This window comes from Orycteropus afer, unplaced genomic scaffold (assembly GCF_000298275.1).
Source record: "Orycteropus afer afer isolate SDZICR_OR568_19922 unplaced genomic scaffold, OryAfe1.0 scaffold00010, whole genome shotgun sequence".
Taxonomy (NCBI): Eukaryota; Metazoa; Chordata; class Mammalia; order Tubulidentata; family Orycteropodidae; genus Orycteropus; species Orycteropus afer.
In genome coordinates this window covers 5,949,716-5,977,177 of record NW_006921597.1, presented here as the reverse complement: position 1 = coordinate 5,977,177, position 27,462 = coordinate 5,949,716, and the positions used below count along the sequence as shown (strand labels likewise).

Here is a 27,462-nt window from a genome sequence, read left to right as displayed (position 1 = left end):
ACAAACTATGTCTTTTACTTTGTCCTTATAGGTAGAATTTTCCTGGGGATAGTATCTTAATAAGATACTATATGTGGAATCTCACTGAAAAATATAAAGCACTACATTACAAATACAAGGTGGCATTATAATTATTTCTATAATTATCCTGTCAAAAGCTAGAAAACTTGGACTTGGGGGTCTTGTAAAGGTGAAGATGGAAGTATTGGCACATAGTCACTTTCTCCTTCCAAACACTGATTTTGCCTCTTTCGCTTAAGAGCCTAAAGAAATAGCTTACCTGCAAATCCACTTCATAAACTACATGTGTGCTCATACACATGTTACACATGTACATACAGAGGCATTTGGCTTTCTGAAAATATTTCAGGATGATTTGGAAAATAAGAAAAAAATTATTTTGAGTAATGATAATAGCAAATAGATTTGAATTTGGCATCACTTTACCAAAAGTATTTTAAAATATTTTTTCAGATGCAAATATGAATCTTTGGGAAATGCATAGATTGATTTCCATAGGTAAATTAAATGAAAAATCCACATGTGAAGAAATAATCAGATGTGTTACATGGGAGGAGAAATGATTGATTGCTGTTAAAATAATTCAGATTATTATGAAGGCACAAGGTAGCCTATTATTTTAATAGGCATTTTTATTGAATATCACATAAAAAGATTTTAAATAGTAAGACTCTGATTTTCAGGATTTTTCTTTCCTCTTTTTTTTTTTTTTTTTGTATTTAACTCCCTGCTTCTTGTCTCTTCCTTGTTTCTCTTCTTTATTACTATTACATTGGCACATAACTTAGTTATTGCCATTTGCTATATAGAAGGAAAATATTTTTAATGGATTTGGCTTTGAGAAATCATAATTCCTCCAACAGATTTCTGGATAGCCTTTACCCTGAGAAGTTGAGGTGACAGCTAAATCTGTCAGGTGACACTTAATGGTGGGCTTATGAGTGGAGGATGTGGACCTTGGTGAAACCTGGCTTGATTTCATTTACTGCTCACTCTCTTCAGGAGACCTACCATCCTCTGGTACAGTACCTTCTTTTCATTTTCCCGTCGCTGTTGGTCCTTAACTTTAATCTCGAGAAGCTGAAATTTTAAGAGTTTCCCTATGAGTGGTAAGGTTAATGTCTCTCCACTGTCCATAATTGCTTTTGCTGCCATTAGTACCTATGAAGAAACACAGTATTAGGAAAAGTGATATTTTATAACCATTGGAACAGTCAATCAATGACGAAAAGATAATATAATATTTTATAGTTTGTAATATTTGTCTTACTGCAAAGGTGCCTCATTACTGGCCAAAAAATTTTAGGGAAAAATGCTGTAGTGCCATAGAGGATAGCATTTACCATTTTCTTTAATTGAATTGGGTTGTCTGATTTCTTTTTCCAATAAGGCAGAGAGTGCTTCCCACAATACTGCTAGATTTGGACCCCAAAAAAGAGGTAGGCAGGATTCCATGTTAAATTAAGATGATTGATAGGTCAGCTTCATACTGTAGAAGCCTACTGTTATTTGGCATAGCCAATAGTCCAACCTGTCAAATTCTGACTTATTAGGACATTATAAATTAAATAGGGGTTTATAATAAAGAAAACAGCCATGTTAGCAGTCTTTTACTTCTTGGTGACCAAATTCAAATGAAAGATAAAAGTTGCTTAAAACAGAGGCGCCATATGAATGTTGCCCTCTCCACCCCTTACCCCGCAATTTAATGTTGATCCTGTTGGTATGCAGCCTAATTGGGGTGAAATAAGGTTATTGAGTTTTCTTTGGGTGACGACAGCCACTAGGAACATACAGCTGTATTGTCCAGATGTGTGGCACTGACAGCCTGTTTTATGACTGTGTTTTTTACAGCTTGTTTCCCCTAAATTTCACACAACTCTCTAACATCTGGGCCCTTTTCCTTGGAGTCCTATAACCACTTTATTTACTGCAAAAAAAAAAATAAATAAATAAATAAAATAAAATCACATAAAATATACCATAAAAAGTTGTTATGTGTTTCTCTTTATTCATGTTGTCTTCTTAATAAAGTTCACCTATGCCGGAAGCACTGTCACAGAAATAATCTAGTCCGAGTATTTTTCAACTTTTGTTTTCAAGCAAGCATCAGATTTATTTATAACCTCAGGATGAATTAGGTGTTACTAAAATGTTCTGACATGTTGCTTTTCTCCCCCATTGGAGCAATTACTCCTTGGGGTGCATATGGTGTCAATTTCGGGCCCTCTGTCTCAGACAATGACCGCGTACATGGCATCTCACTGAGCTGTGTCTTGTCTGAGGTTTATACCAGCTCTTGGTCGGGGCTTTCCTGACTGGTCCAGTTCCTTATGACTTTCCACTTTGCCAAGGGAAATAGCCCAAAGAAAAGGAGGTTGCTATTTTGCTTCTAACTGCAGAAGGCCCTGTGGATTCTTTTATGCCAAAATGTAACTGGAGCTCTTAGAGACCACATTGGGGTTTCCTGCATGCATTGCAGAAGGGGAAAACCAGGGAAAGGAGTACTTTCAAGTTGCCTTTTCTAAAACCAAAGGAGCAGAACAAGCATCAGAAAGCTTTGTCTGTGTCTAAGCAAACACCTTCCACAAAACATAATGCTTTGCTTTTTATTGCAGTTGTGCTTCTGCAAACACAATTTTGGGTAAGGGACATGACGGCTGTGATGTTTGGGAGCAGGGAGACATAGCAGTACACCTGCAAGACCTTGTCTTTTAATGATGGCCAGATTCAAGAATAAATGGGCTCCTAAGGGGCCTTCAGGTCATGCATTTACTGTAAAACGAAAGCTGTCTGATAGGACACAACCCCAAGGGTAGATGTCAGTATTTGATTTGAAATGGCATTTTTTCCCCAATACCAGTTAAATAGTGTGCTGACAATCAGGCAGCTTTGTAACATCTGGTTCAAAATATTCAAATTAGTTTTTTAAAAGCTCATAGCAGCCTAGTATGGGGCGTTTCCCTGTAATCGAAATATAATGAAAGTGTTGAAGGGAAGTTAACACCAGAATAGGTTACTGAAGGGTGGTTGTGGAGTCTCTTTTCCTGATGACCTGTGAAAACAGGATATTTACCTATGTCTGGGGTGGCTTGAGTGAAGTCTGCCTGGCGTCATGGTGATGGATGGGATGTCTCTGGAGTTGCTTTCAAGCCCTGTCTCTGTGAGTCTATGAATGTTACCTCATTGTGTTAAAATGTGCTCAAAACACAACAAAACACCCCAAGAGAAAGCTATTTTGCTGCCCATAACAGCTATTTCTGGCCCATCTGAAACTGTCTGTAGAGTTAAACAAAGATCTGCCACAGCTTCAAAATAATAGTGATCTCCTCCTCTGAGGTGTGTGTAGTGTGAGACAAAGGGGAGATGTGAGGAGCACTGCTGGTATTCCCAGGCACCTGCATCCTCATGACACCTGGACTCTGTGATGTAGAGCAGTGGCAGCATTGGCGATGATCCTGTGGTGCTTCCTCCACTCTGTACAGCCTCAGAACAGCCCACAGAGAGGGAGCTCCATTTCTAATGCTCATGGAGAAATCATAGTAGTACCAGGGCACACTTATCCTCCTCCAGCATGCTCTGAAGAAATGTGAGACTCCCATAAAAGACACTTTCTTTCTTTCCTTCCCCAGAAAGAATGATATTTTGAATCCTTGGGATAATAAATGACATTAAAAGTCTATGCTGAACTCAGGAGCTCTGGTGGGATAGTGCCTATGGCATTTGACTGATAAACAGAAGGCTGGCAGTTCAAACCCACCATCCACTCTTCAGAAGGAAGACTGGGCAATTGACTTCTGTAGAGATACCACCTTGGAAACCCGAGGAGAGGTCACTATGAGTTGAATCCGACGCAACGACAGTGAGTTTGGTGTTTTTTTTTTGTTTTTTTTTTTAATGCTGAACTCAGAATCTGAGACTGAAATATGTGGTTCCTCCCTGGCAATAGCAGGACAAAAAGAATATTTATAAATTGATTTCCAGTGAGAATTCTTTCTTCTCATACTCTATAATTCAGAAGTCCACCCAGTCAGTAGTCAGTAGTGTTTGGTCTCAGATTGGGGGAAAAAAAAATCTTTAGATGATCCTTTTTTGAAGGATAAGTCTTTGAGGGAGGAGGGGAGAATATGAATAAGAAGTAGAATTTAAGAAGAAATGTTACTTTTCACTAATATTTCAGAAAAGTTTTCCTTCTCCTGCTTTACTTGTATTAATTGCAATAACGATTGAACCTTCAACCTTCCAGCATTGTGTGACTCGACCAGTATTTCTAGTCTGTGTGTGTGTGTGTATGAGAGAGAAAGAGAGAGAGTGCGTGTATGTATGTGAGGCTGAAGCTATTAAGGGGGATGAGTAGTGAAGAGAAAATGAGAACAGTGAGCTGGCAGGAGTTGGGAAGAGAAAAACATAGGCTTCCAGAAGTAGGCAGAAAAACAATCCTAGGTAGGTTTAAACCTGGGTACTTATCAAGCCAAAATACAAAGAAAGACTGGCGACTAGCCTGAGTTGGAAACAAACAAACAAAAAACACATAAATCTTATAGACAAATGAGACTCACTAAAATGGAGAGAAACTGTTCCGGGTTGAGAAGTGTGTCTTCTTGACCCACTCATATGAGCTCCCTAGGCAACAGGCTTGGCAGAGCTGGATGTAAGGGTTCCAGTGGAGCTACCAGAGGTGCTACGTTCTGGGAAAGACTGATACAGTGGGAAATCAAGCTTCCGAGTGCAGCTGAGGCAGGAGGATATGTTTATGTTTTAGTGTGTGGAGATCTTTACTTTGGGAATATGGATGCCCTTTCTGTTAGGAAGTCTGTAATTCTGAGCACACTAGTAGACAAAAAAACAGTTCTCTCTTTATCATTGCCCTCACTCAAAGCTGATGTCATATTTACCAGCTAAATGATCGGATCCAACAAAAATATACCAAATGAGCCAAATGCTTCCTTGCCTGGGGATTAGGCCCACCCACAAACACTGGTGCTCTCCGTCTCTCATCTAACCATGCATGCTCTCTATAGCTCTTCCCCCTCAATAGTAAGCACAAGCATCTGCCTAAGCAAGGACTTAGAATGGCTCCGCAGATTCCCACAGAAAGCCAAGCATGCATGCATGTAAACATACACATACTTACATATATATGCTAGGGAGGGAGGTAGGGAGGGAGTGACAATGACTGATAGAGAGACAGAAGAGAGAGAGAGACAGGAAGAATGGATTCTCATGTGGTCTGCTGTCTGATTTCCCTGCGTGCTTACAAGGAGCTGTGTGAAGCAGCTTGAGTCATTGTTCATCTTGTTGGGAGTTTAATCCCAGGTGAGTTCTGAAGAAGTGTGATGATTTTGGATCTGGATTTCTCTTGCCTGAAAGAGATCTTAGGGATGAGGCAGTGGAGGAGAGGGCAAAGTTGTGTGGGGCACAGAAGGGAAGATAAGGGGAAAGGGATGGGCTGAGGAAGACTTTCCTTCAGGAGCTCCAAATAGCAATCAGTTCCCCCAAAAGAATATTTTGACAGGGCCTTCCTTGAGGGTCCATGTGTTACAGTAACTAATAATTCACAGGCTATAAATTCATATTTAATCCATTATTCTAGGTTAATGACTTAGTATTGGTTTGGATATATAAAGATCTTGGCAAACGGGAGCAGAATCCACAACCTAGAGCTTGACTCAGGCCAGACTAACACAAGGCTGAGCAAATAGGACTCGATACATGTAAGGTCCAACTCCAATTTTCTTTTTCTTTTTTTTGGTATTTCAGAGTAGTTCATTTCTTCAACTCATTAATGTATTTTCTTACTATATGAGTGAGTGAATAATCAGGTAGCAGTTCCTCATCATACATAAGGGTATGTATACAATGAAAGAAAATGCCTCTTCAACCTCATCCACCACTTCCAATCTCCAGGGGTAATCATTAACTAATTCTTGTATATCCTTCAATAACTTGTTCTATCCCTATATAAACATATACATAATCATGAAAAAAATCCATATTTGTACCCATTCCAAAGAAAGGTGATTCCACAGGATGTGGAAATTATCAAACAATATCACTATTATTGCATGCAAGTAAAATCTATTGAAGATAATTCAAAAATGGTTGCAGCAATATATTGACAGAGAACTTCCAGAGAGGCAAGCTAGATTCAGAAGAGGATGCAGAATGAGGGATATCATTGCTGATATCAGATGGATCTTGGCTCAAAGCAAAGAATACCAGAAAGATGTTTACTTGTGTTTTACTGACTATGCAAAACATTCAATTGTATGGATCATAACAAATTATGGATACATTGACAAGAAGGAATTCCAGAACACTAAATTGTATTCATGAGGAACCTGTACATAGATCAGGAGGCAGTTGTTCAAACAGAACAAGGGGACACTACATGGTTTAAAATCAAGAAGGGAGTGCATCAGGGTTGTATCTTTTCACCATACTTATTCAATCTGTATGCTGAGCAAATAATCTAAGAAGCTGGACTGTATGAAGAACGTGGCATCAGAATTGGAGGAAGACTCATTAACAACCTGTGATACCCTGATGACACAACTTTGCTTGCTGAAAGTGAGGATGACTTGAAGCACTTACTGATGAAGATTGAAGACTACAGTTTGCACTATGGATTGCACCTCAATATAAAGAAAACAAAAATCCTCACAACTGTACCAATAAACAGCTTCAAGATAAATGGAGAAAAGATTGAAGTTGTCAAAGACTTCTTATTACTTGGTTCTATAATCAGCACCAATAGAAGCAGCAGTCAAGACATCAGACAACGTATGACACTGGGCAAATCTGCTGCAAAAGACCTCTTTCAGGTGCTGAAGAGCAAAAATGTCTCCTTGAGAACTAAGGTGCACCTGACACAAGCCATGGTATTTTCAATTACCTCATATGCATGTGAGAGCTGGACAATGAGTAAAGAAGACCAAAGAAGAGTCAATGCTTTTGAGTTGTGGTGTTGGCAAAAATGCTGAAAGTACTGTGGGCTGCTAAAAGAACTAACAAATCTTTCCTGGAAGTAGAGCAGCTGGGATGTTCCTTGGAAGCAAGAAAGGCCAGACTTCGTCTCACCTATTTTGGTCATGTTGTAAGAAGGGACCATTTCTTGGAGGAGGGTATCGTTCTTGGTAAAGGAGGGTCAATAAAAAAGGGGAAGGCCCTTAACAAGATGGATTGACACAATGGGTTCAATGATGAGCTCAGGTATAGTAAAGATCATGGAGCTGGCACAGGATTGGGCAGTGTTTCATTCTGCTGTACATTGGGTCACTATGAGTTGGAGATGACTCGATGGCACCTAACAGCAACAACATATACATGAATCCCAAACCATTGAGTCAATTCAAATTCATAGCAATCCCCATCAGGTTTCCAAGGCTATAAATCTTTATGGAAGTAGATTGCCTCATGTTCTTCCCATGCAGTGGCTAGTGGGTTCAAACTATCTACCTTTTGGTTAGCACCCCAATGCTTTTGCCACCAGAGCACTCTCTCTCTCTCTCTCTCTCTATATATATATATGTATATGTATATGTGTATGTGTGTATATATATATATATATATATATACACACACACACACACATATATATGTGTGTATATATATATATACACACACATATATATATACATATGGGCATTTTTATATTTTAGCACAAATGGGATTTTGCTATTCATATTAAGTGATTTGTGTTTCTACATAAAAATAATATCTGGGATAGCTATCTGTATAGATATGTATTGTTTATGTTTATTTCTTATTTTAAAAAACAAGAGTGTATAGTTTTCTATTTTATTAGGTTTTGGTCATGTATTTAACCAGTTCCCTATTAATGGACATTTAGGCTATTTCAGTTTTTTTTTTTTTTTTCCTATTGAATGTATGTGAATTTTACTTTCTTATATATATATTGTCAAATATGTATTTGAAATGGTTGGTAACATCTTTGTTCCCACCAACACTGTTTGAAAGTGTCTGTTTCTCCAACCCCTTAATTAACTCTAGGTATTCTTCTTCAACTTTTCTATCTTCATATCAGCACTGATGGATCTTTCTGTGACAGTGAACATGTTCTTCATCTTCATTATCGAATATGGTAGTCACTAGCCACATGTATCCACTGAGTACTTGGGTATGGCTAGTGTGACACAGGAACTGAATTTTAATTGTATCTCTTAATTGATTTAAAGTTAAACAGCCACATGTGCTACTGGCTACTATATTGGTCAAGGCAGGGCTATAGGATAGTGAAAAGTGAGAAACAGTATTTAACTTAAAATAATGTTCACTTAATCACTGCTTTGACCCTTTGACTTTACCTTGAAGGAAAGATGTCCCATTCAGTGCTATTCTTTTTGGCTTTATCCTTAGCAAATTACATTAAAGTAGGAGATGCTTACATATGTTTATTAAAAATTAATGGTGTATCAGATTTTACATAGCACTCAAGCTGAAAGATAAAAGAAATCTATGGTTTCCAGGTACTTTTTTCTGGCCACCCAAGAAACTTGCCCTTATAAGGAAGATGATAAACAGGGCTGCTTTTGGTGAAAAATGGGAAGGATGCAGAGTTTGCATCTGGCATCTTTTTTCTGTTACCTCCTCCTCCTTTGTTGGGCCCTTCCCCACTTCTAGATACTCAAAAGCAAATATATATATATATTTTTTGCTTTCTAAATACCTTCTGTCACTAAAATAAAGAATGCTTAACTTGGTAGCTCACTTTGAATGAAATTTGGCTTTTTTTTTAATCAATACCAGTGGGTAGTTGTATTTTGAGATTATATCCATGAGTTATAGAATGAAAAGGACTAGTGACTGATCCAGAGGAGCCTCAAAAGAAAGACCTGGCAATCTCCTTCTAAAAATAAGCCATTGAAAACCCTGACACACAGGTTGCCAGGAGTTGATAGCAACTGGTGTGGTGATTGTGAGAGGCGGGGAATAAAGGCAAATGAAAGTCTCCTCTGGGAAGTTAGACCCGGGACCTTTCTGTGTGTGCAAATGCACATGTGTATGTGTGTGTGCATGTGTGCACAACAGTATGTGTGTTTATGTCACAGCTGCTTTTGTGATGAAAAATATTATTAAAGGATACCTGATATCTTAAAACACTTAAAATTAAGATTGTGGATATTGAAGAATTCATAAAAAGAGAAAAATACTATCATTTTTGATTGACATCTTAAAAGTAATATTAATGACTTCCATTTCTATTTCATTATCATGAATAACATAAAGTTTTACATTTAGCATTGTCCATCTGTCAAATCAAATACGTATAATTTACCCATTATGATAAACTGTGTAACTCTATGTCTCATCTTCAAAATTGATTGCTTACTTAGCATGATTGTTTGCTTATGCATTCTGGTTATCATTTATAAAATTAAAAAAAATCAGAGGAACTAGTCACCCCAATCAAAATAAATAAATAAATAAATAACAAGTGTTCAGTGTTTAGAGGGGAAGGTTGCTTTAGGTGGGTCTGATTCTGCATATTTGATGATGAAAAGGGTAGAAGAGTAGGTGATTTACAAATGATTATAAAGGGCCATTTTATTGAGATGTCTTCATTTTCAAAGATTCCCTTTGAGGATTGTAGCTCTTTTTGTACAAATGATAATAAACCAGCTGCTGAAGCTTTAACTACCTACCTGCTACATAATGCAAAAGGACAGACCTGGATGTGAATTCCAGTCCTGCCAGATACCAGCTGGGTGGGCTTGGGTAAGTTGCATGACCCCTTCATACCTCAGCTTTTTCATCTGCAGCAGAGTTTCTTAGCAGCAGCACTATTGGCACCGTGGGGCCAGATAATTCTTTGCTGAGGAGGCTCTCCCATGCATCGCAGGATGTTCAGAGACATCCCTGGCATCAACTCAGTTGTAAAAACCAAAAATGTCTCCAGACATTGCCAAATGTTCCTTGGTAAGCAAAATTACCCATGTTTGAGAACCACGTAGTGCCTAAGGCACTTGACTGCTAACCAGAAGGCTGGTGGTTCAAACCCACCAGCCACTCCTTGGAAGAAAGACTGGGAAATCTACTTCCGTAGTGATATTGCCTTGGAAACCCAAGGAGGGGTCGCTATGAGTTGGCTCCGACTCCATGGCAGTGAGTTTCGTTTTGGGTTTTTTAGTCTACAGAAAGAAAAGATGAATAATGCTGATTTCATAAGGCTGTACTGAGAAATAAGATAAGGCACATAAATATAATGCTTATTTCATAAGTCTGTACTGAGAATTAAATGAGATAATGCATATAAAAGGCATATAAAGCACGGTGAGTGATATATATACACGGTAAATCCTCACTAAAGTAAGCTTTTCTTGTGACTATCCTCACATCCAGAATAGAATTGGAATTTGTGAGGACTGGGAAACCCAGGCATGGAGGGCAGGAAAGGAATGGAGTGAGGACCAGCAGCAAAGCAGGAGACAGGACCCTCAGTTGATATCTGCTGCTGGTAACCTGGCTGCTGTTCCTTTCATTTACCCCTTTGTCTATCCTGACAAGGACAGATCAAGATCTGTGTAGAGAAAAGCAGAGATTAAAAGTGGATGACCCTGGAGGACATTACGCTGAATGAAATAAGTCAATCACAGAAGGACAAAAACTGTATGAGCTCATTACAGAAGGGTTTGCTTGCAAAAGGGGACTCACTTTCTAGATTACTGGGGTGAGGAGGGAAGGGGAGGGATTAATTTCAGGCTAGTTGGGGCCCACACGCTGACGTGGGTAAGGGGAGGGATATATGGAAGGAGTCTGTGACCACCAGATAACATTAGGAAAAGGGAGGACACTGAATTGTGCACATAGGAGATAGATGACAGATGCTAGTACCAACCAGTGTGCCCACAATACTGTACTACCATTAACACCAAACACTAGGCTACAGATAAACACGTAAACACCTCAGAGGATCAGATGGGGGTCAGCGACCAGGAGCACACTCTAGACCAAGGATAGATTTGGCTCAGGTTACTCTTACACACATACCAGTGATACAAAATACCTGTAATCCTTACAGAAAAAATAGAAGACAGACACAGAACAATCCCTCACAGACACCCAGATACTATGGGAGAGAGATCCAACAGATCTACCACCTCAGGACCATGGTACTGGAGGACACCAGACTCAATTGGCACAACAAAATACATTAAAAAAAAAAGCCTTGTTCTACATCCTACATTGGTGAGTAGTGACTGGGATCTTCAAAGCTTTCAATTGGCCAACTAAGACACACCTAATGGTCTCCTAGTGCCAGAAGCGAAGAAGAGTGCAAACACACACACACACACACACACACAAAAAAAAAAAAAAAAAAACACACAAAGGCATTTGGAAGCAATCAGCCCTAGGACACGATGGCCCTCAAGACCAGAAGAACTAGATGGTGCCCGGCTACTAATGCCAACCACTCAGGAAAGGATCAAATCTGGAGATCCTGGATAGAGTTGGAGGAAAAACATGTTACAAAAGCCAAAAACTCAATAACGACCAGAATTACTGGTCGGATGGAGTCTGGTGAGATCCCCAATACTATGGCCCTGGAATACATTCTACACCTGGAATAAAACTCACTCCTAGGGGCTGTCAGCCCAATAGTTAACAAGACGTACATGGAAACCACTCAACCCAGGGGGACACACCCACATACTCTATGGAAATACATCCCTTAGAGCAATAGACCACAGGACACCAAAGGGGCAACATTCACATGGAGGAAATGCCGAACAAATAGGAGTGCATAACTATGAGGGCACAGGGGTAGGATTACTGGGCAGGGAGGGGCAGAGACTGGGTTAGGGTTGGGCACGGTAAATGGGGAGTGAAACTAAATGTACATGTAATGTTGAATATAAAACAAACTCTTAAAGTAAAATTTAAAAAAATTGCATTAAAATTTAAAATCCCACTAAAAATAAATAAATAAATAAATAAAATGGCTAATGATTGCAAAAAACAAAAAACAAAAGAGAAGGTGTGAAAAAAGGGGTCTTGGTATGGCACAGTAGAGACAGAGGAGAAAATATGTTATTTTTGGTTATTAAAATAATGCACGGTAATAGAATAAAGCATTGCTAGTACACACCTAAAGAAAAGCCCTGCTCTTTCTATGTCATCCTTTCATGCGTTATTATATTCAGTTCACGCATATTTTGCATGTATACAGAAATCAAGACACTTCATAATAAAAAGAAAACTGTGCTTTTTCCTTCACTTAAGATGAGATGACAGAATTGTATGAGGAGTGTTCTGCAATTCCACGGCCTCCTTTTCCTGTTGCCTCCTTCCTCTCCCCTCCTTCATTCCTGCATTTACTAAGTGCCAACTATACTATAGTCACTGTGCGACTTGAACCTTTACATGGCTGGGCTCTCTAACTCACATTCTTTAAGTAATAAATAATTTCCAATGTGGCATGATTGGGAAAACAGCTGGGAGGATAAGGGCAGCAGTGAGAGAGGGCAATGGAGAGAAACAGAAAGAGGAGAGTGAAGGGACGGGAATGATGGAAACACATTTTCTCACTCTGAGAAGGGGAAGAAAAAACCACCAGGCAATACTAAACCATCTACACATAAATGTAAAGGTGACTGGGGACAGAGGCTCCAGCTAGATCACATTGTCTGCCTAGAGCAAATGGAGCGGTAGAAAAGTGCTCAGAGCACAGCTTGGTGAGAAGTCCGTAATGATGATAAACATCCAGAGCAGGTGACTCCCAGATCATTTTCAGCTGTCCATAATTAAACTGGTATCCATCTCTCGGCAATGTCAGGGCTGTAAAATAATTCCAGTCGTTGGACCCCTTACATCTGTGCTGAAATGAAATAATATTTGGCAGTAACAAGGAGTCACTGAAACTAAATAAACAAGCCCTTTCAAGACTACATAAAAGTCGGTAACATAATAACGTTTGACAGGGATTAAGACCTCTTTGGGGCTGTAAGGAAGTTTCAGGAGCAGCAATAACAAATATATGGAAGGTATAACAGAGCTACACTTTAACAGACATGTATAATTTGAAATGTGATGAATCTCCCAAGAGAGAAGTGCGTTTTGAACATCTAACACACACATGTCAAAAAGCCCAGGACTTCGTCAGAGAAACGTTTGCTGGGATTACTCTTTAGAGATGGGAAAAAACAAAGCTTCCTGTTTAGTCTGTGGGGCTTTTTATTTGTTTTTATTATGAATTATTTTGGGTTTTGAAAAATGAAAAATATATAAAGACACATGAAGTGGAATATGACAATATAGGGAAGAACGGCATATAAAGATCATGGCTTCCCGTTAGGTGACTGTTAGTAGCGCATCATTCTATCATGATGGTGTGTATATATATATATATATATTTTCCCGTCAACATCTTGTCCTTAGAATTCCAAGATCCTCTCATCCCTCTAAAGTCATTCCTGATGGTTTAAGCTTGTAGTGACCTTTCCTTCCTCTGGATAACCCTAGCACTGTCTTTATGTACACTTCCCAAGGGATTCCGCTTTCTTTTGAATTTATTTGTGAACAGGTCTGCCTCTTTTATGAACTTGGAAAGTCAAATCCTTATCTCACTCATCTTTCTAAAGAATTCTCTCACAGAATTCTAGACATAGGTAAACATACAGTATACACATTTCATTAAATAAATAGAAGGATGATGTCTTTAGGGCTATTTACTGTTTGACTATGATTTTAGCAGTGATTGGCAGGATGGTGCAGGACCAAGCAACGTTTTGTTCTGCTGCACATAAGGTCACTATGAGTTGGAACCAACTTGATGGCACCTAACAACAGCAAACACTCTGGCTCTTCAGGTAAGTGTTTTCAAATGTTTCAGCTATAACCCAAACTCTAGAAGGAGATTGCAAGAAGTTCCTTAGACTCAGTGATGCACAAATGGTTACACAGCACTTACCATATACCAGGATGGGACTGTTGTAAGCACCTTACATATCCTACTTCATTTAACCATCACCAACTCTTTGGTGGGTACTATTATCATCCCATTTTTATAGATGAGAAAACTGAGGCCCAGCGACCACACAGCTAGTAATAGGAGAGGTGGCATTTGAACCCAGGCTATCTGGTTCTAGATTCCTGTTCCTAACCACCACACTCTGTGGAATCACAATAAGCCTTTCACTTAGCTGGAGCTACTGAGTGCCCATCTAGTGCTCTAGTCCCTCCCTAGTCTCCAGACCCAATCCTGATTTTAGCTGAAGGGATTTAAGGCTTTTTAGTCCAAGTTTTATGCTTAAATAGTCTTGCTACTAGTTTTGTCTTTACCGAGGGCCTTAAGTGTAAATAGCTGAGCTCTGTTTTTCCTCTGAGACTGTGTGGGAAACTGAGACTAGAGATCCTCAGTCCTGTTAGCTCCATCTGCATCTTAGAAACTATTCAGGCTTGCAGCCGCCTCCATTTTCCAGCCTTCTTCTTAAATCCTAAATCATACTAAAAGTCTACATTCAGTCTGTGTCCAGTGACAGAGACTTTCTTTCCATCTCCTCTCTGAGTTTGACCCCACCAGTCACTGACTAAGGAGACCTGGTGGCACCGTGGTTAGAAGGCTCAGCTGCTAATGGTAAGGTCAGCAGTTCAAACCTACTGGCCACTCATCTGGAGAAAGATGTGGCAGTATGCTTCTGGAAAGCTTTGTTGTTGTTGTTGTTGTTATATGCCGTTGAGTCGGACCTGACTCATAGTGACCCCTCCTTGGGTTTCTGAAGCAGTATCACTACAGAAGTAGACTGTCCCATCTTCCTTCCGAGGAGTGGCTGGTAGGTTTGAACTGCCAGCCTTCTGGTTAGCAGTCAAGTGCCTTAGGCACTACCTTGGAAATGCTATGGGTCAGTTCATCTCTGTCCTATAGGGTTGCTATGAGTTGGAATCAACTCGATGGCACTGGGTTTGTTTTTTTTTTGGCTAGGTCACTGACTGACTTATGTTACTTGCTTAGATACCTGAATATGGCTGGTGCCTAAAATTCCTGTATCCCATCACTGGAGCACTAGTAGATACATCGTTTGCCATTTGGTTTGCATATGGTATTGTACCTCCCATCCTGACTGCCTGAGGGTATAAGAGATCCCATCCTGTGGCTGGTTGCCTGCTCAGCATCCCCCGCTCTTTCCTAGGAGAAGCTGATTTATTTCAAGCGTTCACTTTTTCTCAGGTTCAGTTAATATGCCTCAGGAACCACAGCTTTATGGGTGAAGCTGTTTGGACTAAAATTAATACCCTAACCTCCCTGTCCACGACTGGTTCCATCCATGATCCAATTTAGGTCAGTGGGATCTGAGGAGTGGTTTTCTGGGGCTGCTGATGTGGTTTCCTCGGTCATGACAGAGCTTTGGGGAGAAGCATGAAGGATGGGGCTGTGGCAGCCATCTCAGCTCCAGCCAGAAGCCGCCACCACACAGATGAGGGAACAGTTCAAAGCACTGCAGGAAATGGGGCTGGTGCCCCAGGATTAAGCTGATGTTGGCTAGAGTATAAACCGATAAATTTCATTATTGCTTAAGCCAGTTTAATTTTTTTAAAAATGTTATTTGTAGAAGTGACTAAACTGATACAGATACGATGAGATTCACATCTTCTAATTAATAGAGACTTTGTTTTTAACCAGTGGAGTCCCTGAGTGGTGCAAACAGTTAATGTGCTAGCAGCTAATTGAAAGCCTGGAGGTTCAAGTCCACTGGAGGTGCCTCAGAAGAAAGTCCTGGAGATCTACTTCTAAAACACTGGCCATTAACAACCAATAGAGCACAGTCCTACTTTGACACATATGGAGTTGCCATGACTTGTCAGAAACTGGTACTTATTTTTCATCAGTCAAGTATCAAAGTGTGTTTTCCAAACCAGTAGCATCAAGAATGTTTGTTAGAAATGCAAATTCGCTGGCTTTAACTGCAAAACCAAGGACAAAACCCTTTGCATAGGAGTGATTCTGATTGGTGATGACCCCATTGAATTAGAATCTCTGTGCGTGGGCCCCAGCAGTCTACAGTTTAACAACCTCTCAAGGTGATTCTGATGCACTGTTAGGTTGGAGAACCCCAGCTTTATCCCTGGTTTCATTTGTAGCCTGTCATAATGATGTATTTGTCCCATGTTTGTCAGTTTAACCCTTGAGTCCCTTACTAATTCTCAGTGATGTGCATCTAGATTGCTTCCTTTTATTTAGAGTCATCAAGCTACCCATTTCAAATGACACCTGGAGTGGGATGTCTGCTATTGTCCTGCTTGGTACTCACTCTATCATTGTTGTTGCTGTTATATGCCTTCAAGTCGGACCTGACTCATAGCGACCCGTCCTTGGGTTTCTGAGGCAGTATCACTACAGAAGTAGATTGCCCAACCTTCCTTCTGAGGAGTGGCTGGTGGGTTTAAATCGCCAACCTTCTGGTTAGCAGTCAAGTGCCTTAGGCACTAGGCTACCAGAGCTCCTATTCACTCTATTAGCCCTTTCCTTTCTTTTCCCTAAATATTTGGTTCTTCCACAATTATCAGAGTTATACTGTTCTGCTAGCTTGACTTTGGAGATTTGTAAGGTGTTCTCCAAGGCTGTTGTTGCCTCCTGTCAGTCCATACCAAACCTATCCCATGATGACCGCTTTGTTCTTTAAGTTTCCCTTTCCTCTCCTTATCTCTTTGACTTAGTTAGCTATGGGAGTAATAGGAAATACGGGTGTCTCCTGGCTGTCTATTGAGAAAGACTTTGGACAGAAGATGGATGCTGCATGGTCTCCCCTTGAGGCTGTGTTTCTCAAGTATGCCCTATAGATCCCCTGCCTCAGAACCCTTGGTGCACTAGTTAAAGCAACGATTCTTTTAACATAACTATCAAATAAATCTCTTGAGGTAAGGGCCTAGAATATAAATTTTAACTAGTTAGTTATTGCTTTCAGGTTGGCTCCAATTCATGTTGACCTTATGTATATAATAATAAAATATTGCCCAGTCCTGTGTCTCTCCATGATCTTTAATATGTTTTAGTCTATTGTTGAGGTTATTAAGTCAATCCATATCATTGAGGATTCTCCTTTCCCCTGACCTGCTATTTTAACAAACATGAAGTCTTTTTCTAGAGATGGGTCTTTCCTGGTCACATATCCAAAGGAAGAGAGATGGGAGTAGGTGAATAGGTGTAGATTTGGCTGAAGATAGTCTTGCATATGTACTTGTGTTACAAAATTATCCACATACATTATAGAAGTAACAGAGGACAAGGTTGGAGTAACTTCTCAGAGACAACCAAACATCTTGAAGGAGAGAGTCACCGGGCCTGAGGGCTTGGGACCATATCTTGGGGGACACCATGGCCAACTGGCACAACACAATATATAAAAATCTTATTCTACATCCTACTTTGGTGAGCAGCAACTGGGGTATTAAAAGCTTTTGAGCAACCATCTAAGATGCAACTATTGGTCTCCTCCTGTCTGGAGCAAATAAGAGTGAAGAAAATCAAAGTCATTTGGAAATAATTAGTCCAAAGATATGATAAACCATGAGGACCTCAGCCTTCATGACCCTTAGACTGGAAGAACTAGATCTTGCCTAGTTACCAAGGCCAAACACTTGGAAAGGGATCAAAATTGTCCTGGATAAAATGGGAGGTAAAATGTGGAATAAAATTCAAAACCACAAAAATGACCAGAATTAGAGGTTGGATAGAGACTGGTAGAATCCCCAAGACTATGGGCCTGGGTTATCCTTCAGGCCTGGAAATGCACTCACTTCTGTGGATTGGCTGTCAGCCCCAAAGCAGAAAGACTGACAAGCAGAACACCTACCCCAGGGAAATGCACCCCTTAGATCAATCAGCCATGAGACATCAGAGTGGCAGCATTCACATAGAGGTAAAGCTGGACAGATAGGAATGCATACATAAGAGGGAAACAGGAAGGGGGTGGTCACAAGGAGGAGAGTTTTTCTATGGTTGGGGATTGTAATCAGGGCCCTGAAATCAAGTGTGCATGAACTGCTGAGAGTAAAATGAATCTGCCTTGTAAATTTGCACACAAATCACAATTAAAACAAAACAAAAAAATAAGTAAGATGAAATCTCACTATTCTAGCTTCTAAGGAGTATTCTCCTTACATGACAGGGGAGGGAGACAAGGCCCCACGCCAAGAGCCAGGAAGCAGGGGAAGAGCCAGGGACAAGACAGTGCCACAGGATTCAGGTAATGGGAGGGAGACAAGGCCCCACCCCAAGAGGCAGGAAGTGGGGAAAGAGCCAGGGATGAGACAGAGCTGTGGGATCCAGGTAAGGGGAGGGAGACAAGGCCCCACTCCAACAGGCAGGAAGTGGGGAAGAGCTGTGGGATCTAGGTAAGGGGAGGGCAGAGAGGTTTAGAACAGCTAAGGGAGACAAACTTGTCTGTCAGTTTGTCCTACTGAGGTGGCTTGCATGTTGCTGTGAGGCTTGAAGCTGTGCCACTGGTGTTTCAAACACCAGCAGGGTTGCACATGGTACACGGGTTTCAGTGCAGCTTACAGACTCAGACTAGGAAGAAGGAAGAGACCATCCACTTTTCAAAGAATTGGCCAGGGAAAACCTTATGAAAAGCAGAGAAATACTGTCTGATACACCACTAGGCAACTTTATGAATAGCCTGAAAACATTGTCCAATACAGTGCAGGAAGATGAGCCCCTTAGGTCTGAAGGCACTCAGAATATGACTGGGAAAGAACTGCCTCTTTAGAGTAGAACTGGCCTTAATGATGTGGATAAAGTAGAGCTCTCAGGACCTCCATTTGTTGATGTGGCACGACTCAAATCGAGGAGAAACAGCTGCAAATATCCATTAATAATTGGAACATGGAATGTACGAAGTTTGAAACTAGGAAAATTAGAAGTTGTCAAAAATGAAATGGAATGCATAAAGATTGATATCCTAGGCATTAGTGAGCTGACATGGACTGGTTTTGGCCATTTTGAAGCAGACAACCATATGATCTACTATGCCTGGAATGACAGTTTCAAGAGGAAAGACATGGCATTCATCATCACAAAGGATGTTTCAAGATCTGTCCTGAACTACAATGCTGTCAGTTATAGGATCCATACGCCTACAAGGAAAACCAGTTAATACTACTATTTTTCAAATTTACACACCAACCACCAAAGCCAAAGATGAGGAAATTGAAGATTTTTATCAACTTCTGCAGTCTGAAATTGACCAAACATGCAATCAAGATATGTTGATTATCACTGGTGACTGGAATGCAAAAGTTGGAAACAAAGAAGAATCACGGGTAGTTGGAAAGTTTGGCCTTGGTGACAGAAATAATGTTGGAGAATGCGTGACAGAATTTTGCAAGACCAAAGACTTATTAATTGCAAATAACTTTTTTCAACAGCACAAACAACACCTATACATACGGACATCACCAAATGGAGTACACAGGAATCAGATTGACTACATCTTTGGCAAGAGGTGATGGAAAAGCTCAATATCTTTAGCCAAAACAAGGCCAGGAGCTGATTGTGGAACAGACCATCAACTGCTCATATCCAAGTTCAACTTGAAGTTGAAGACAATTAAAACAAGTCCACGAAAGTCAAAATATGATCTTGAATATATCCCTCCTGAATTTAGAGACCATCTAAAGAATAGATTTGATGCATTGAACACCAGTGACCAAAAACCACAAGAACTGTGGGATGACATCAAGAGCATCATTCACGAAGAAAGCAAGAGGTCATTAAAAATACAAGAAAGAAAGAAAAGACAAAAATGGATGTCAGAAGAGACTCTGAAACTTGCCCTTAAGCAAAGAGTAGCTAATGCAAATGGACGAAATGACAAGATAAAAGAGCTGAACAGAAGATTTCAAAGAGCAGCTCAAGCAGACAAAGCCAAATACTATGACATGTGCAAAGACCTGGAGTTAGAAAACCAAAAGGGAAAGAACACACTCGGCATTTCTCAAGCTGAAAGAACTGAAGAAAAAATTTAAGCCTCGAGTTGTAATATTGAAAGATTCTATGGGCAAAATACTGAATGATACAGGAAGTATCAAAAGAAGATGGATGGAATGCACAGAGTCACAGTACCAAAAAGACCTGGTCAATCTTCATCCATTTCAGGAGGCAGCATATGATGAAGAACAAATGGTACTGAAGGAAGAAGTTGAAGCTGCACTGAAGGAAGTAGTAAAGAACAAGCCTCCAGAGATTGATGGAATACCCATTGAGCTATTTCAACGAACAGATGCCCTGTTGGAGGCACTCATTTGGTTATGCCAAGAGATTTGGAAGACAGCTACCTGGCCAACTCACTGGAAGAGACCCATATTTGTACCCATTCCAAAGAGAGGTGATCCCACAGAATGTGGAAGTTATTGAACAATATCATTAATATCGCATGCAAGTAAAATATTACTGAAGATAATTCAAAAATGGTTGCAGCAGTATATTGACAGAGAACTTCCAGATATGCAAGCTGGACTCAGAAGGGGACATGGAATAAGGGATCTCATTGGTGATGTCAGATGGATCTTGGTTGAAAGCAAAGAATACCAGAGAGATGTTCACTTGTGTTTTACTGATTATGCAAAAGCATTTGATGTGTCGATCATAACAAATTATGGGTAACATTGAGAAGAATGGGAATTTCAGAACACTTAATTGTACTCATGAGGAACCTGTACACAGACCAGGAGGCTGCTGTAAAAACAGAACAAAGGACACTGCATAGTTTTAAATCACAAAGAGAGTGTGTCAGGGTTGTATCCTTTCCCCATACTTATTTAATCTGTATGCTGAGCAAATAATCTGAGAAGCTGGACTATGTAAAGAAGAACATGGTATCAAGATTGGAGGAAGAATCATTAACAACCTGCGATACGCTAATGACACAACTTTGGTTGCTGAAAGTGAGGAGGACTTGAAGCACTAACTGATGAAGATTGTAGAATACAGTCTGCAGGATGGATTACATCTCAATATAAAGAAAACAAAAATCCTCACAACTGGACCTATAAGCAGCTTCATGATGAATGGAGAAAAGATTGAGGTTGTCAAAGACTTCACATTGCTTGGTTCTACATTCGACACCAATGGAAGCAGCAATCAGGACATCAGATGACATATAGCACTGGGCAAATCAGCTGCAAAGGACCTCTTTCAAGTGCTAAAGAGCAAAGATGTCTCCTTGAGGATTAAGGTGACCCTGATACAAGCCATGGTACTTCCAATCACCTCACATGCATGTGAGAGCTGGACAATGAATATGGAAGACCAAAGAGCAGTTGATACTTTTGAGTTGTGGTACTGGCGAGGAATGCTGAAAGTGCCAAGGACTGCTAAAAGATCTAACAAATCTGTCCTGGAAGAGGTACAGCCAGAATGCTCCTTGGAAGTGAGAATGGCCAGACTTCGTCTCTCGTACTTTGCTCATGTTGTAGAAGGGACCATTCCCTGGAGAAGGATGTCATGGTTGGTTAAGGTGGAGGGTCGATGAAAGAGGGGAAGGCCCTCGTGAAGATGGGTTGACACAGTGGCTGTGGCAATGGGCACAAGTATAGTAAGGATCATGGAGCTGGTGTGGGACTGGGCAGTGTTTTATTCTGCTGTGCATGGGGTCACTATGAGTTAGAGGTGACTCAACAGCACCTAACAACAACACAACAACAAGGAGCATTCTAGCTGTATTTCTTCTAAGACTAAACCAGAATTCTAGGGATTTTTAAATATCCATGGTAAAGATATTTGCATTTTGACAATATAACAAACTAATGTGTTTTCGGGACATGGTACTTTCAGTGCTAAAACGGAGAAGGTCCCTGGAAACCAAGACTCTTGGTGACCCTAAGATGGTAAGTTCAAGATGAGCCATCTTGAGACTGTCAGCAATACAGTGTAATCAGTCCTACTCCATCCCCTTGATTTGCTTTCCACAGTCCTTCTAGCTTATCCAATGAAGACCTTACCAGAGCCTCATGACCACCCCAGTTTCTGACCCACACCCATTAGAGGCAACAAGAATATTGATTCCTCCTCTGGTGGGATCAGGACTGGCATTTTCATAAAGCTCTTCAGGTGATTCTGAGGTGCATTTGTGGACACTGATACAAAGAAGTGAGAAGATGTTAGAAACTGGAGAGGTTCACAACAAAGAGCTTCTTGCATCAACCCTTTCCAGAGTTCCTGAGCTGAGATCACTTGTCCTGGGTCTCACTGCCACAGTACTTGTTCATATTTCCTCTGAAGCCCCTCCCACAGCCAGGCTCTTATTCCAGTCTTGGTGTGTGTGTCCTTCTCCTGCAGTGAATGCGTGCAGGACCCAAGTACAGCTTATTCCTTTTTGTATCCCTCACAGCACCCAAAATCTGTTTTGAAATAATGTAAAGCAATTATTTCAACTCCTGACTTTTGAACAATAGAGCATCCCTCCCATTATCTCAAGGGTTCTGGAAACAGAATTACATCATCATTTCACTTTAGTAAATCTCATGCTCACAAAACAAAATAGCCATGAAAATATGATTAACTATTCAATCCTACATTTTTTGCTTATCAAATTGATGAAGATAAAAAAATACAATGTGGAAAATGGTGTGGTTAAATTGGAACTATTAGGAGGACTGAAAATAGCTGCAAATTTTCTGGAATGCATTTTCACAATATGCATCAAGAGCTTTAAAAAGATTTATATAGTTTGACCTAGTAATTTTACATCTTGAAATATTTTCATAAGGAATCAATGAGGGTTATAACTGTTGGTATGCACCACTGTCGAGTCAGATCCAACTCAAAGCGACCCCTCCTTGGGTTTCCGAGGCAGTATCACTACAGAAGTAGATTGCCCAACCTTCCTTCTGAAGAGTGGTTGGTGGGTTTGAACTGCCAGCCTTCTGGTTAGCAGTCAAATGCCTTAGGCACTATGCCACCAGAGCTCCCATAAACAGCCTAAATTTAGCAAAAGGGGAGTGGATAAATAAATTATTGAATAGAAACATGCTTTCTATTACATAGACATTTAATACGGATTTAGACAAATGCTAAATCATTATAATGAAAAAGATAATATAAACCACATATAATTCCTGTTTTGGAGAAAGAAGATACATATCTCCCTGAGTAGATATCCACAGGATATTCCACAGATACTTCTTGAGCACTTACATATATGGACTAACTTTTTCTCTATTTTCCAAATTTTCTACTATTAACACATCTTGCTGGTGGCATAGTTCCTAAGGTATTTGACTGCTAACCAGAAGGCTGGTGGTTCAAATCTACCAGCCACTTCTTGGAAGGAAGACTGGCAATCTATTTGCATAGAGATACCACCTCAGAAACCCAAGGAAGGGTTGTTATGAGTTGGATTTGACTCGACGGCAGTGAATTTTGTCTTTATAATAAAACAGCCTATGTACATACAAAAACAAAAACAAAAAATAATGAACCAGTTGACCTCAAGTTGATTTCAACTCATAGTGACCCCAAATGTTGCAGAGTAAAACTGAACTCCATAGGGTATTTCATGGCCATGACCATTCAGAATATTCTGAGACTCCTCTGGGTGGGTTCAAACTGTCAACCTTTCAGTTACTAGCCAAGTGTTTGTTCCACTTCAAGCCAAAGAAACCAAACTCACTGCCATTGAGTTAATTCCAACTCAGAGCAACCCCCTTTGGGTTTCTGAGGCATGAATTCTATGGAAGTAGACTGCCCACTCTTCCTCTCTTCCTTCCACAGAGTGGCTGATGGGTTTGAACAGCCAACCTTGTGGTTAGCAGTCAAATGCCTTAGGCTCAACACCACTAGAGTTTTGCTCTACCTAGGACTCCATATATATATAATAATTATGTTGTTGTTGTTGTTATTGCTAGGTTCCATCAAGTCAGTTTCAACTCACAGTGACCCTTTGTACAATAGAACAAAACAGTGCCCAGTCCTGCACCATCCTCAGAAATTGTTGCTATGTTTGAGCCAATCGTCACAGCCACTGTGTCAATCCATCTCATTAAGGGTTTTCCCTTTTTCACTGCCCTTCTGTTTTACCCAGCATGACATCCTCCTCTAAGGACTTAATCCCTTCTGATAACATGGCCAAAGTATCAGAGATGAAGTCTGGCCATTATTGGTTCTAAGGAGCATTCTGGCTGTACTTCCTCCAAGACAGATTTGCTTGTACTTCTGGCAGTCCATGGTATATTCAATATTCTTCTCCAGCACCACAATTCAAATACATCAATTCTTCAGTGGTTTTCTGAATATACACACACACACACACACACATATATATACACACATACACACATATATACACACACATATATATACACACACATATATACACACACATATATATATACACACACATATATATACACACATATATATATACACACACATTTATTATACACACTCACTTTAAATGCTACACAGCAATTAACTTGCTTTTAATTGTACCACTCCTACACCTTCCCACAGATTTTTTTTTCCTGCATAGAGATTCCGATCTCCACTTATCATACTACTTCCCAACTCAGAATTCCTCAATGGCGCCCATCCTTAAAGGACAAACTATATGCTCATTAGCAGGACATACCAGAGCCCACAATGGTCTAGCCTTGCTCCTGGCTATTCCTTCCACTTTCCTTCCTTTTATATCATGGTTACTCACCATTTGTAGTTCCTTGGCTGTACCATGTTCTTTCAGACCTCCTTGACTTTGCATGGGTTGATTCCTTTGCCTGGAGCCCCCTCTCTTCCTTCTTTACTTCATACATTCTCCATTCAACTTTTACGCTATTTTCCTACCACCTTCCTCTCAAAACTCTAGAAAGATTTAGACGCTGTTCTATAGGGTCACTATGAGTTGGAATCGACTAGATGTTAGTTGGGTTGGATTGGGCTGTACACTCATTGCCACCTTTTAAGACTTCTGTGTCATCATATGGTATTGAAATTGTTCATTTACACATCTGTTTTCACAAGACTGGAAACAGGTAAATAGCTGGAATTAACCTTGTGATTGGCACATGGTAAACAGTCAGTAAAATATGCAATGAATAAAAGAATAGCACACAAATCATACAGAAGAGGTGGTGTTACCAGAACCTTTGCAAACGTCGTACAGGTTGTGTTCTGTAAAAGGGACGGATGTCTAGCTAGCCCTTGTCTCATCAAGTGGAGTGAGAAAGCTGAGTGCTTTCAGGTAGGAGTCTTGCTGGAGTAGTGGAGTGCAACTATGTTCATCTATCAGCAGAGAAAAAAAGATCTTTGTAACAGTTGCTTAAGCATGGCAGAGGTAAAGACAGAGGCCACGAGCCAGAGAGGAGTGCCTGAGGGCATAGCAAAGAGGAGGAAACTGTCCTGATTGAAGAATTATATCCTGAGAGCGGTCCTGAACCTGTTACTTCCTTAATAAACCCCATAATCATGAGTATTGTCTCTGAGTTCTGTGTGGCCATTGCAACAAATTACTGAACTTGCAGAGAAGTAGTGAGTGCCATGGGAGGGATGGTTGGTGTTAGAGTGTAAAAAGACTGTAGGGTGGCGGCATGTCTGGGCTCATAGGAATAAGCCTTGGGCTGCTGGTAGTGATTCTGTCTCTGTTGTGAAGTTAGAGGAGGTGAGAAGAGGATGCTGCCTCTGTGTCCCTTCTGCAGGAGTATAAAGTGAATTAAGTGCTATCATAGCTCAAAAGGGAAGGAGCTAGAGTTATGACAAAACTGTGGGTCATCAGGTAAAGGAACGAAGGCAGGTGTGTTCAGTTACAGGGCATAAAGTAGCTCTGCTGTGATACAGAAATCCTAGATTTCACAGTCACTTCATAATGGCTAATCAGGCTCTACTCACACCTTCATCTGCTCTCAAAGTACCTTAAACCCCACGAACCACAACTGCTTCCCCAGTTAAGGTCTACCAGTTCACAATTGATTTCCTCCATCTAATTCAGGTTATTGTATTTTATAACTTTGTGGGAAGTGGTTAATATTATAAATGTGGGATGTTTTGGGCTGGGAAATGATAGCAACAACTGGTTAAATTCAACTCAAATTTCTAAGGCCAAATGTGTGCAAGCAGAAGCCTGTATTTGGCCCAGTGCTTTTACAAAACCCACTGCCATCAATCCATTCAGACTCATAGTGACTGACTTTATAGGATGATCCTTGGCCCCATAGGGTTTCCAAGGCTGTAAATCTTTATGGAGCTCTGGTAGTGTAGTGCCTAAGGCACTTGACTGCTAACCAGAAGGCTGGAGGTTCCAACCCGCCAGCAACTCCTTGGAAGGAAGGCTGGGCAATCTATTTCCATAGTGATACCAGCTCAGAAACCCAAGGAGGGGTCGCTATGAGTCAGGTCCAACTCCACAGCACATAACAACAACAAAAAATCTTTATGGAAGCAGATTGTCTCATCTTTCTCCTGCTGAGTCACTGATGGATTTGAACTGCAGACTTTTTGGTTAGCAGCCGAATGCCTTAACCACTGTGCTACCAGAAATCCTAAAGTGCTTTTAGAGACTATAAAATGAGAGGAAGATAAGGGAAAGCATTTTCTCTCACCCATATCTATATATATAATGCCCCCATCCCCTCTCCAGCATGCTCTTTAAAAACAAACAAACAAAAACAAGAACAACTTTAAGTAAGTTAATGGTCTCTGTGACTGGCTTCAAGCATGGGTTCTGCCATTATTAGCTATAGGCTATTCTCATCTTCTCATCTTGGACATGAGAACAGTAACACTTGTTCAATCTGCTTCACAGTCTGTTGTTGTTAGGATCACATTTGTATTGTATGTGAAAGTGTTTTGTAGTCTAAAAAAAAATCTTCTGAGTATGAGTTATTATTTTGGCATTTTTAAGGGTTCCAGCAAAGAACAATTTGAGAAAATGTTGTGTTCCAGAAGATATTAATTCAAAAAGTCTGACTGACTGGATGAATGAGCATGGGAGAAGTTTAGTTTCAGCAAACTCACTCATGGTTGTGCAGAAATTGCTTCCTGCTACTTGAGTCGTTATCCCAAGCCTTGGACCTCCCTATCTCCTTAACCTCTTGCACTGCTTCTACCCATACAAATGTGTATGCCCTCAGAGCTTATCTGTGATGAAAAAATGCATGCTGATATGATAATAGATACAATGGGTTAACCTTCTGAAAATGCTGTTTTATTTAAACCTGGGTTTTGTGGACATTGTGTCTGAACTTACCAGGTGGGTTTGGAGCCTATTTTTAGACAGGTAGAACTTCCAGCAGCTCTTAAATCACATCACAGGGCAATTGCCTGTTCCACCTACACACAGGTGGGCCTGCATACATATAACAAGATGCTAGCTCAAACTGAGACCAAAAAGACTCTTTCCCATCTGATGACTAATACTTGTCTCTGCTTTCAGAAAGGGAAAATACCATGCACAAATCTTACTAGTTTATTTTTCTTTATATATATACATATAT

At 40.3% G+C, this 27,462-nt stretch overlaps 1 protein-coding gene across 1 annotated transcript in view; it reads right to left on the bottom strand.

Annotated features, from left to right (window-relative positions):
- The window catches only part of SPAG17 (sperm associated antigen 17), a 413,793-nt gene that overhangs the window by 296,617 nt on the left and 89,714 nt on the right, over nt 1-27,462 (bottom strand). Inside the window, exon 4 of the mRNA XM_007950259.1 lies at nt 1,051-1,182. Coding sequence (XP_007948450.1) covers nt 1,051-1,182 — 132 coding nt within the window. The remainder of the gene's footprint in view (nt 1-1,050; nt 1,183-27,462) is intronic.